The sequence below is a fragment of the Muntiacus reevesi genome, chromosome 9 (assembly GCF_963930625.1).
Source record: "Muntiacus reevesi chromosome 9, mMunRee1.1, whole genome shotgun sequence".
Classification (NCBI taxonomy): Eukaryota; Metazoa; Chordata; class Mammalia; order Artiodactyla; family Cervidae; genus Muntiacus; species Muntiacus reevesi.
Window position 1 is genome coordinate 6,001,698 of NC_089257.1, and position 13,076 is coordinate 6,014,773.

At 35.7% G+C, this 13,076-nt stretch overlaps 2 protein-coding genes across 2 annotated transcripts; one reads left to right on the forward strand and one right to left on the reverse strand.

Moving 5' to 3' along the window:
• The first annotated feature begins 2,676 nt into the window (after positions 1–2,676).
• LOC136174443 (olfactory receptor 4C46-like) lies at positions 2,677–3,606 on the forward strand. The gene has a single exon (XM_065944639.1). It carries the CDS (start codon positions 2,677–2,679, stop codon positions 3,604–3,606), a length of 930 nt encoding a protein of 309 aa, XP_065800711.1.
• A 5,467-nt stretch (positions 3,607–9,073) lies between these two features.
• Positions 9,074–10,039, reverse strand: LOC136174444 (olfactory receptor 4P4-like). The gene has a single exon (XM_065944640.1). The coding sequence runs from the start codon at positions 10,037–10,039 to the stop codon at positions 9,074–9,076; it is 966 nt and encodes a 321-aa protein (XP_065800712.1).
• Between the last annotated feature and the right edge of the window lie 3,037 nt (positions 10,040–13,076).

The window sequence follows — 13,076 nt, forward strand, 5'->3', positions numbered from 1 at the left end:
ACAGAAACTCGGTTCCGATAGAGGAAGGGAATCCACATGCTTACGTTGCATGGGCAGGGATGCAAGTCACTACTCAAGAATGGGTGTTTTTCAAATATGTCTCTTCAGACCAGCCTTTCCATCAAGGAAGATAATTAATTCCTTGGAGAGAAAAGGAATCTATAAGACAAAGTACTTGAATCTTAGTGGAAAACTCTTTAAATATCCATGCATTACAGGCAACAAAGTTTCCTTAGCTTGCTCTCACCTACAGAGCAAGATTCACCAAGGGTGAAATGAATCCCTTGGTGTGTTTCCACCACACATTTTGCCTCCTGTCCTTGAGATGAGAGCCATCTATGGAAGAACATTTCTCCATAGTGTTCCAGCTGAATTCATTACGAAGTGAAGTTCCAGGTTTTCTGTGAAAGCTTTTTGATGCTTTAGGCTAGAAGTGAAGATTTAAGCCTTATAAAATGACCTACTTATCCACTGTTGATGTGGTACTGAATTGTATGAATACTGTCTTTCTGAGTGTGTCATAGTTTTTGTACTGAAAGCTGTTTATCCCAAGAGGAGGTCTGTTTGCAAATGGGATTAGTTCTGAATACCCCCAAATATCACTAAGATCATAGAAAATCTGAAGGTAAGTTCTTCAATAGTGCTGATTCTTATTAAAGATTGTTAGTTTCCATATATAGTAATGACTATGTTTCATCGCATTTCAAATAGGGTAATAGAGCATTTAATCTTCACCCCATTCCTCTAAAGAGAGTTAATGAATATAATTAACCTAAATTAGGAGATGAAGAAATAATTGAGGCTCATAGAGATTAAGAAATTTGTGGGACTCAATTCTCTAACACCAGATGCTCTTCTTTTGCCAAGAGACATATCTTTTAATAATTAAGACTAATCATGAGAATGAAAACAAATTTTAAACACACTTCACACTCAAGACTTTTACATTTAACAATGTAAATACTAAAGAATGTAAATCATCATTTGTTTAATCCAGACATGAATAGGAAGAACTCTTCCTGTAATCAATCATTATGGATAATGTGAGTCTCTCTGGTTTTTTTAAAAATAAAATTCCAAATGATTATTCCTCAGTTTATTTCATGGTTAAATATCTATTTGTATTATTGATCAAAATACCAAATCTGTCTGTCTCCTAGGTGCATAGACAGTCATAAAAATAAGTGAAGGTCCTCTGTGTGCCCTCTGCTGTGTGGTGGAGATATTCATATATGTTTGCTCAACCAATTCTCATAACAGCCTGTGAGGTGGACATTATCGTCCTCATTTGATACTAGAGGAAACTAGGATGTAAGTTGCCAAGAAATATGCCCCAGAATCAAGTAGCTGCAAGTGAAGAAACACAAGATCCTTACCTGTTTGTTTGTTTGTTTGTTTTTCTGATTCTCAAATCAGTGTTTAACTGCTGGAATCATCATTTCAACACTTTGCAGAAGAGTCTGTGGCGTAGTGCTTTGTAGGGAAATTGTGGAGAAAGGAAACAGGGGTGAGGAAGAGACAAAACTAAAATGGGCCTTCAGTGAAAGTAGTACCACAGGGTTATTCAAAATGAAGAATTTCAGTAAGTTTTACTGTGTGTATGTGTCTGAGGCTGTGTATGTATATGCATATTTGTATTTCTTCAATGACATTGCCGCATAGACACTTGCCTCTGGAGTAGCATTAATTATAAACATTGTGATAATATATAAAAGTCTTTATTAGATCAGCATGGTTTATTTTAACCTAACAAGATAGAACAGTATTTAAGAATTTGGAGGAACCAAAAAGAAGTAGAATTTGAACTAGTCTTAGATCTGCTATTAGTTGCTTGATTTTTGTCAGGATGCATACTTTCTCTAAGCTTCTACTCACTAGTGTGAAAAATAAGTTTACAAATGATAGTAGTAATCATTTCAGAGGTCTGCAGTGATAATTAAATAATGAAATTTCTGAAAAAGCATTTAGAGCACAGTAAGTGTTCATCATGATTTTAAAACTAATTTTATTGTTGCTAGTGATTAGATTTTGCTGTAATTAGATTTTGTTGTTATCATTATTAGTCTTACTATTAACATTAGTCTCTGATATCCTTTACTTTGTGCAAATGGATGAAATAATACCATGTACAGGTTACTACCATGCCATAACAGAGCAATCAAACACTATTAGCTACGGTTAAGTTATTGGAATTAGGCAACATGGCTTTTCAGTTCTATCACAGTATCCAGAGTCCCCTGTATTCATTCCTTTCCTATTATGGATGCCCCATAACACTTAATGTGAATGCTTAATTACTCTGTTGCGCATAACACTTTGATCTCCATCTCCTGACTGAACCTCATCCAAGTCCACTTGGTCCAAGTCACAAAAAAACATCTTTACGAGAGTTATATGCAAAATTCACTCTTTCTCAAATTCGCCTTCATGGCTACATTCATGTGCTCATATTCTTACACTTAAATTCTAACATTTACACTCAAATCCTCATGCACTCATAGTTGAAAAATCTTTAAGATATCAGAATATCTTCCATCTTAAAAAATCTTATTAGAATTTAGATATCCATAGAATCTAGGCAATTGCTAGTTATTAGATGAAAAACAATAAATTCAAGACTCTTTAAAAAAAAAAGTGACTTTTTAAGGTACTGTGATCAACAAGAGCACGAAAAACATGGAAAATAGGAACAATGTGACAGAGTTTATTCTCCTGGGACTCACACAGAATCCAAAGATGCAGAAAATCATATTTGTTGTGTTTTTGGTTGTCTACATCATCTCTATGGCAGGAAATGTATTCACCATGGTCGCCATCACTACCAGCTCATTACTGGGGTCCCCAATGTACTTCTTTCTGGCTCATCTCTCTTTTATTGATGCCTGCTATTCCTGTGTTGATACCCCTAAACTGGTCATAGATTCACTCTATGAAAAGAAAACCAGTACTTTCAAAGGATGCACAAATCAAATCTTTTGGGAACATTTCCTCGCAGGTATTGATATTATCCTGCTCACTGTGATGGCCTATGACCGCTATGTGGCCATCTGCAAGCCCCTGCACTATCCAACCATCATGAATCGAAGGTTATGCTGGTTGCTAGTGGGAGTGGCATGGATGGGAGGCTTTCTTCACGGACTCATCCAGATCCTCTTCATCTTCAGGTTGCCCTTCTGTGGCCCTAATGTCATAGATCACTTCATGTGTGACCTGACCCCTTTGCTCAAACTTGCCTGCACTGACACCCACACTCTAGGGCTCTTTGTCGCTGCCAACAGCGGTGTCCTCTGTCTGCTGAACTTCCTTCTCTTGGCTGGCTCCTATGTGGTCATTCTGTGCTCCCTGAGGACCAAAAGCTCGGAGGCCAGACGCAAAGCCCTCTCCACTTGTGTCTCCCACATGACAGCCGTTGCCATATTCTTTGTGCCCTGCATATTTGTATACATGAGGCCTGCAGTTATGTTGCCTGTCGATAAATCAGTTGCTGTATTCTACACGATGATAACCCCCATGTTAAACCCTTTAATCTATACCTTGAGGAATGCCCAGTTGAAAACTGCCATTAGGAAATGGTTTAGTAGGAAAGCTATTTCAGGTGAAATATAAATGTGGCCAGAACTCAAAATTGATTGAACAGAGGTAACTGTCAAAAGGACATTGCTGATAATCTCTGCAGAGAATAAAGTGAAATAAAGAACAACAACAACAAAATGACCAAACTTAGATTTTGTAAGAGGGGAGTAGAAATTGGTGCAAGAAAATGGGAAAAGCCAAACCCAGGACCATTCTTTGAATATGTGAAAATTTTACCAAATTGGGACTTGATATCACTGAATTCATCACTTTATATGCATTCAAAATGTTTATTCTAGTAAACATAAATGCCATAAAGTATATCTTTCTTATTAATAATCTCAGTAACAATCCATAGAGTTAGGCACTGCTATTTTTCCAATTAACAAGTGAGAGAATATATAGAAAGAAGTAAATTCCAAAATGAAAATATCAAAGAACTAATAAACAGAATCTAACTGATCTCTCAAATCATGCTGTTAACTGTCAGAAAGCAATGACAGAAGGGTAACCAGTTACCATTCAAAGGGACTGGGACTGTTTCACATATATCTATGTGTGTTATATTACATGTCATATATTATTACATAATAATATTACATATTATTAATATAGTATATGCTATTATTATATAATCAGTTATACTACATGTATAGTAATATTATATAATTACATATACAATTAGTTATGTAACATATTATCATGTTGGTATGTATGTGTGTGTGTTCCCAGTCATGTACAATCCCGTGATCCCACGGACTGCAACCCACTAGGCTCCCCTACCCACGGAATTTTTCCAGGCAAGAATTCTGGAGTGGGTTGCCATTCCCTCCCCAAGGCATCTTCCTGACCCAGGTACCGAAACTGCCTTTTTGGGTCTTCTGCATTTGCAGGCAGATTCTTCATCACTAGCACCACCTGAGAAGCCCTAGTATGTATACTATTATATAAAAGGTTATAACATAGAACTAAATACTAATAATTTTATTAATAATTATGCCTATTTATATACATCATAGTAGATTATTAGACATTGACTTATCACTGTGATATGTAATTGCAGTAGCTAGTCCCTTCCCCAGGGTATCCTCCAAACCCAGGGATCACACCCAGGTCTCCCGCATTGCAGCGGATTGTTTATCAGATGAGCCACCAGCAAAGTCCTAGAATACTGGAGTGGATAGACTATTTCTTCTCCAGTGTATCTTCCCAACCCAGGAATTGAACTGGGGTCTCCTGCATTGCAGGCAAATTCTTTACCAACTGAGCTACCAGGGAAGCCCTCATAAAAGCAACAGGGCATTCAATCTCTAAAGGGTAAATAATGAATATCCCATCATGTGTCCAAATTTCCCTTTAGCATTCAGAATCCTTTTGCATAGTCCATGTGACCTTCTTATGTTTATGATCCATCACAAAGAGCAATGATTCAAATCAAAGAATATTAGAATATTTTGAAGTCAAACAAATTTCAATTTATTAAATAAATTGTCATACCCTTCATTTACTTACTTGATATAAATTGTTTCTACAAGTAGCATGATGTATGGTTTATAATAAATATCAAATGAATAAATATAAGTATTTACAGCAAGGAGAATAACAAACACCTAGAATGTTGTCTTCCCTGGTTGGGGAAGATCCCCTGGAGAAGGGCATGGCAACTCACTCCAGTATTCTTGCCTGGAGAATCCCCTGGAAACGGAAGCCTGGGAGGCTACAGTCCATGGGGTTGCAAAGAGTCAGACACGACTGAGCAATTTAGCATGTGTATGGCACCGTCTAGTTGATTATGGAATTTTAGCTCAGGTCCCAGGTACTGAACCCATGTGGTTATTTTCTCAGATCTATAGTTGAAGTAGACAAAGAGCAACCAACAGATTCTTATTGTTATTCACTGTACCATAATTCACTATGTTGATCCATTACATTCATTGATATTATGCTGACTGCATCTTCTGATCAAAAAGCAACGATTGCTTTAGATTTTTTGTAAGGCATTTCTGTGTGAGATGTTAGAATCAATCCAAATAAAATTCAGAGTACCAAACTCAGTGATCATTTATAGGCACAGTGGTATGGGGCATATCAAGGTATTCCTTTTAATGTGAAAGTTAACTTGTTCCCTCTGTCCTCTCCCATAAACAAAGAAAATGCACCGTGCTCAGTGGACCTCAACGTTCTTTGGAGAAAGCACATTTTTTGTGTGGGTGTATTTCAGTGACCCATTTATAAAGGAACTCAAAGAGCTGCTGGTCCTGAGTGAGGCCCAGAAAACAAACAGCTCTCCACAGGTTGGATTGTCATTCAAGCTTCTCAGCCAGTAGGGACAAACGATCCAGTAGATCCACGGTCCTTGATGTGCCAGTGGAGATAGGGCTGCGGGAGCCTTTGGCAGGCCTCCACATGTGAGCTGCCGTGCAGGCACTTAGGATCATGGAGCAAAATCTTGTGATCCTTTTCAGAGAACTACTCTCATTTTGAGAAATAGCTCTTGGTTGCTTAACAGAGACTGAACACTAAACCATGGACCACCAAGTTACTAGGCAACCTGGGCTGCTCATGATGAACTTGGTGCTGGACCCACCAAGGACATATTGCTTGGGTATACCCAGTAATAGTTCATTAATCATTAATTTCATCAATGGAAGCACGGTATATGTAATCGGGCTAAGCTGGTATGTGTGTGTGTTCAGTCGGTCAGTCATGTCTGACTTTGGCCCCGAGGACTGCAGCACGCCAGGTTCCTCTGTCCATGGAATTTTCAAGAAAACTGGAGTGGGTTGCCATTTCCTGCTCCAGGTGATCTTCCTAAGCCAGGGATCAAACCGTTGTCTTTTGCATCTCCTACATTAGCAGGTAGATTCTTTATTATTTTTTTTTTGTTGTTAATCATATTTTAAGTGATTTATTTGTTAACTAACGGAAAATTGCTTTACAGAATTTTGTTGTTTCCTGTCAAACATCAACAAGAACCAGCCATAGGCAGATATATGTCTCCCCACTTCCAGAACCTCCCTCCCATCTCCCTCCCAACCCCACCCTTCTAGATGGACACAGAGCCCCTGCTTGAGTTCCATGAGTCATAGCAAATTCCCATTCTTTACCATGGCACCATAAACTCAACAGTGGAAAGTTGCAGTGCTACAGCCCCATTCTGGGAAATCCCTAAAGGTCAGAAGGAAGGTAACTCCTCTCAATCGATAAAACTTCAAGCAGTGTACATGGTATTTTACTTTGCTTGGAAGGAAAAATATCCACATGTGTACTGTATACTGATTCATGATTTTAATCAATGGTTGGGCCAGATGGTCAAGAGACTTGGAAGGAACATGGTTGGAAGATAAGCAACAAGAAAATGAAAGGCATAGGTATCTTTACGTACTTTTTTAGATATATTAAAAAAAATATGTGTGTGCCACATGCCACAATGTAAAAATTGGAGTGACACCACTCGCTACTACCTTTAGAAATCTATTAGCAAAATCTGTGCTTTCTATTGCCATTAACTTAGGTTTCGCCTGCTTAAAGGTCTTATTTCCAAAGGCAGAAATGAGTCACCAGGAGACATAGCAATGCTATATTGATCTGAGAGTTAAGACTCTGCCTGATCACTTTGGGCTCCTCATGCTTCTGAACCAACAAGCAAAAATGTAAGGTAGTGTGATCCTGACTGCTAAGGAGAATTGGACTTCTCCTTAAAGGAGAGAAGAAAAGTCTGTCTGGAATAGAGTAGCTCCCAAAGAGCCCCTCCTGAGTTACCATATCTGATGATTAAGATCAATAAAAAACTGCAACTACCCAATCCATTTACAGCTACTAATGACCAAGAATTTTCAGCAATGAAGATCCATGCCATCCCATCAGGCAAAGATAATGAATAAATTATGTGATTATTGAAGGCACAATCATTCCTCTTTGCTAAAACAGCTCCACTTAATTTTATCTCCCTTTTTACTGTTTTCTGCTCTTTAATCTTCTTTGTACAGTGCCTCCTAATGAAAATAACTCTTGCATTTATATATTCTAAAATTCTTCCATTATTTTAACTGCATTTCTTTTCATAAAATCCCATTATCTAGTTCCTTCTCTATTATGATACTTTCAGTGATATTTCAGACCATCTTAAATGATCTTATTTTTAAAAACTAGTAAACTTGCACAAAAGATCTTTTCATAAAAGTGAAAACTGTGGGGTTTTTTCACCTTAATTTACTAGAAAATTTTTCTGAGAGTCTCTTCTTCACTTAGTTATAAGATTTCCTTTAAGTATTGTACCACAATATATTTGCTAATCAGTAAAACTTTATTTTAGAGAGGTTTTAGGTTCATGGCTAAACTGAGATTAAAGTACAAAGATCCCATATACCTCCTGTCCCCACAATGGGACACTCTCCCCCTCAGAGGGATACACTTGTTAAAATCAAAGGAACCTACAATGATGCATTGTTATCACCCCAAATTTATAGTTTACATTAGGGTTCACTCTAAGTACTGCATATTTTGAGGGTTTTGACTTATACATTGATAAGATTCAAAATTATAGAAACAAGCAGAAGAATCTCACTCCCTTAAATATCCTTGGTGCTCCACCTATACATCCTTCTCCCTTCCCTAATCCTATACATTCATTTATACTTTTTCTCTCTCCATAGTTTTGCCTTTTTCAGAATGTCATATACGTGAAATTATATAGCAGGTAGTCCTTTCAGCCTGGTTTCTTTCATTTGGTAATATGCATTCAAGTTTCCTGAATGAATTTTCATAGTTTAATAGCTCATTTACTTTTAACTCTGAATAGTATTCCATTGTTTGAATGCACTACAACTTATTTATCTATTTATGTCCTATTGAGGGACATCTTGGTTGCTTCCAAGATTTGGTAATCATGAGTAAAGCTGCTGTAAACATCCATGTGCAGCAAAACTGCTTTCTGTATGTGTGTGTGTGTGTGTGTGTGTGTGTGTGTGTGTGTGTGTGTGTGTGTGTGTGAATCTGTGTATAGGCCACATTTTGTCTTTTTACTAGTTTTTGTTTTGTTTTCTCTTGGTATTTTTTCCCCTTCATTTTAACAGCTCAGTTGGTAAAGAATCTGCCTGTAATGCAGGAGACCCTGGTTTGATTCCTAGGTTGGAAAGATCCCCTGGAGAAGGGATAGGCTACCCACTCCAGTATTCTGGCCTGGAGGATTCAGTCCATGGGGTTGCAAAGAGTCAGACACAACTGAGTGACTTGAACTTTTCATTTTTACAGGACTGGGCTTTGATTCTGAATACAATGACTAGCCACTTACTTATCAATTTAGGAAAGTAATTTTATTATACAAAAACTCCTTAATTAATATTGGAAATGGTGTTAAAATTATGTTATTAGGTGAAAAGCAAGTAACTTTGTTTACAGGGATCTGAATTATTGATTCTATCTTTGTATTATTATTATTATTTTCTGTAGGGCACCAAGAGAGTTGACTCACAGGAACCACATTAAAATAGTTGCTACTCTAAATATCTCTTTGCTGCACAAATTGTTCCTTAAAGGTGTGCTTCCTTTGAAAACAAAGTTTGATACTAAATTTTTTCAAAGTATTTTTCATCTCTTCATTTCTTAGAGTATAGATTAAGGGATTGAACATGGGGGCAATGATGGTGTAAAATAGTGCAAATACTTTATCCTCAGGGAAAGTAGTGGGAGGTCTAAGATAGATGAAGATAACAGGTACAAAAAATAAGATGACCACAGTGATATGAGACCCACAGGTAGAGAGAGCTTTGTGTCTTCCTTCAGCTGAACGATTTTTTAAAGTGAATAATATAACGCCATAAGAAACAAACAAGACAGCAAATGTAACTAAGGCAACCATTCCTGAAAAGGCAATCACAAGCACACCAGTGATGTAGGTGTCAGTACATGCAATTTTTAGCAATGGAAAAATATCACAGAAATAGTGATCAATTTCATTAGGACCACAGAAAGGCAAAGTGATTGCCATAAAAAATTGAGGAAAGGAATGGATGGCTCCACCAGCCCAGGCAGCTAAGAGGAGAAGATTGCATCTTGTTCTGTTCATGATAATCACATAGTGGAGAGGCTTGCAGATGGCAACATAGCGGTCAAAAGCCATGGCAGTAAGAATAAAGATCTCTGTACCTCCAAAGAAGTGCATGATAAGAACCTGTAGCATGCAGTCACCATAGGAGATAGTCTTTCTCTCTACTAGCAGATCTCCAATTAATTTGGGTGTCACGCTGGAGGTATAGCAGATGTCTATGAGGGATAAGTGGCTAAGGAAATAGTACATTGGTTGGTTAAAAAGAGGACTGCATTGAATGGAGAAGAGGATCAGAGGGTTTCCTACCAACAAGACAAGATAACAGAATAAGAAAAACACAAAGCAAAATATTTGTATATTCTGGTCATATGAAAGTCCTAGAAGAATAAATTCTGATATGTTTCTCTGGTTTTCCATTTGAGTTTAGTGTAGGTTATACACAAATGACTTATGTTTCTGAAAAAAAGAAAACATATTCTTGGGTGAATATGAGCACAATAATATAAACTTTACCAATAATACATTTGCATGAATAAAACCTTAATATTAATTATTGATTTAGTAAATGTTTTTAATCTAACTTACTTTATACATCTATTGCAAAACAATTTATAATGAAAATGATTATATGATTTACCCAATTACTTGTAAAGATTTAAAATATTTAAACATTATTTTGAAAATAAAAAAGTTAATTGTTGCTAATAAAATATTTTACAAAACAAAGAAGGCTATTTGTCCCAAGGCAAGAAAATATTCTTTTGTATATTTTTCAATTCTTGTGGCCATATACATGAAGGCAACTTTCCTTCTTTTAAAATTATCTAACTAGATTCCCTGAATTATCTGGGATGAATCCAAAAGAAACACAAATTTATTTAAAATCCCAACTTGAACTGCTGAACATTAACTTAAATAGAGCATCCTAAGGTTTCTGTGATGGCTCTAGTGGTAAAGAATCTGCCTCAAAGTAGGAGACACTGGTTTGATCACTGGGTCCGGAAGATCCCCTGGAAGAGGGAATGGCAGCCACTCCAGTATTCTTGCCTGGAAAATCCCATGGACAGAGGAGCCTGGAAGGCAACAGCCCATAGCGTCTTGAAGAGTTGGACACAAGTCAGCGTGTACACATAGTCTGTGATCAAACATAGTTAATAGGTCGTGGTAAATCAATGTGATTGTTGTTACAACAAAAGGCAAAGAACTTTTGAGAAAGATACAATAAGATTTACATTATAATTTATATTTTATTTATACACTATGATTTAAATTGCAAAAATCTACAAATTAATTTATTTCTCATATTTATATTTCATGTGTTAAGAAAATTAAAAAATATATATTGATATTAAAGTTTGTTTTGGATATTGGTTAAGAACAATAAATGTTGTAAAGTTGCTCAAGAGTTTCTTCCTGGAAACTTCATGCAAAAAAAAGCTACTGTTAAATAAAGATGATATAACAACTTTTGGTCTAGTTATCCCTCAGTGGCATGTGTTGCAGTAAAGAATTAATGAAATGTTTATAGATTTTCATCTTTTGTAACTGAGGGATAATCTTTAGACACTATTTAATCAGTGTAAAATAAGTGCAAGATAGAACAAGTTCACTTCTAGATGTTATTTTAACCACTGATGAGGAATTATTTGTCCACAGTGCGTTTGCAAAATTTAGCACACTTTTAGTGCTTGACAGTCATATCCAGGCCCCCAAATGTCTATTTAAAAGAAAAAAAAAAAAAGCAAACAGAGAATGAACGCTTTTATAGCAAGTGCATGATTTTCATATTTAATAACTGTTGAGTCTAGGTCTTCACAAAATTATTATTAATGTTATTTATAGTCTCGACGATGATTTTAGATGGCAAATAGTTAACGGATAGCATTTTAAATGGCCTGTATGACACCATTTCTATTTGAAACTATTATTCAAAACTGCAATATCACAGAGGTTAAATTTTCTCATTATCCTACTTTGTTTTCACTCTCACTATAAAGCTTCCAACCTGTTTTACCAGAACAAAGTATCAGTCACACATTGTTCATCAATTAGCATTAACTCAAAAGAATTTAAAAGGTTTTTTTGCAGGGGTTGCAGTACATTTAAAAGACTTTTGGGTGGGGGATTTCAGATATTGTAGAATAATGTCTTCTACATAATTGCAATTGATATGTAGATTTTTTTGTTTGTGAGGTGGAATAATATTGATATGTCAAATAAAAGCATTTATATAAAATTGATTTAAATAAATGTATTATAGAAGTAGACAAAAATAAATAAATAAATTAGAGAGAAATAGCTTCATTAACCTGAATCTCTGACTTTAGAAGAGACCTAGATAGAGAGTTAAAATAATTCCTCAGAATTGGAAAGTAATTCACTAAAATGAGAACAGACAAAAGCACTGATTCTTTTTTAATCTGAGGTTAAACAGGAGAGTTGAGATGAATGGGGAAGAAGATATCACAAAGAGCAGCAATGAAAATAATGAAATCTCAATTAGGAATCCTCATCTGAGCAGAAAGCAACATGCAAATATCGGGTTAATGAACGTCCAGTGTGTCTTTCTGAGTATTTGAGCTTGTAAAAAATATTATGTATTTAAAAGAAACACATTTAATCAATAATAGATTAAAACAACATCCTACATTCTGAGCTGTTATAATGTAATGAATGCTGTTAACAGAGGTAAAAGGAAATGTGAAAAGTCAGGTGAGGAGAAAATATTGTCATAAAACAACATTTTGGACATGAGATAGTAAGGAAATCTATACAAAATCTGAAGACACAATGAATGAAATAAAGAATACCAGGCTCCCAGTAAACAGATGGTTCAAGTAACGACAGCAACTTCTGGGAAAGTTGAGGAGTGCTAAATTAACTAACCAGTGTGATTCTCAGGTTAATGGTTTAACATGTTTGAAAGTCTCATCGCATTTATCTTAGAATTAAGAAATTATTACCTAATTCAGAAATTTGATGAAGAATATAAAATACCCAGTGATATATACGGTTCATAACACACTTCTTTTTAACACTCATTTTTGTTTGAATAAGTCGTTTAGCTGTCAAAGAAACTGTCACACCTACATAAAAGTTTAACAAAAAGAAAAAAATCCCACATAATTTTAACAAGTACAATCACATAAGCATCAATTTCAACAATATGGTGATGAAAAACTTTCAATGATTTTTGAAATTTTGGTTGGTTACTTTAAGGCAGTTTTTAACACCTATCAATCGTCTGACTTTCCTTGTATCATGAAAAAATTTCTCCAAAATTACCTTATTTCTTCATTTTGAAAATATCTTTGCTGTTCATTATGCTGTCAGCATAAGAACAGGCCCTCTCATATTTAACTTACATTCCCCAGAATATACTTAAATTTTCTCTTGTTTTATTAAAACATTGCATGTTACAAACTTTTTATTGATCTAGATGAAACTAGTCTAT

Coding starts and splice junctions, on each gene's coding strand:
- LOC136174443 (XM_065944639.1), top strand. CDS start 2,677: ATGGAAAATAGGAACAATGTGACAGAGTTTATTCTCCTGGGACTCACA.
- LOC136174444 (XM_065944640.1), bottom strand. CDS start 10,039: ATGGAAAACCAGAGAAACATATCAGAATTTATTCTTCTAGGACTTTCA.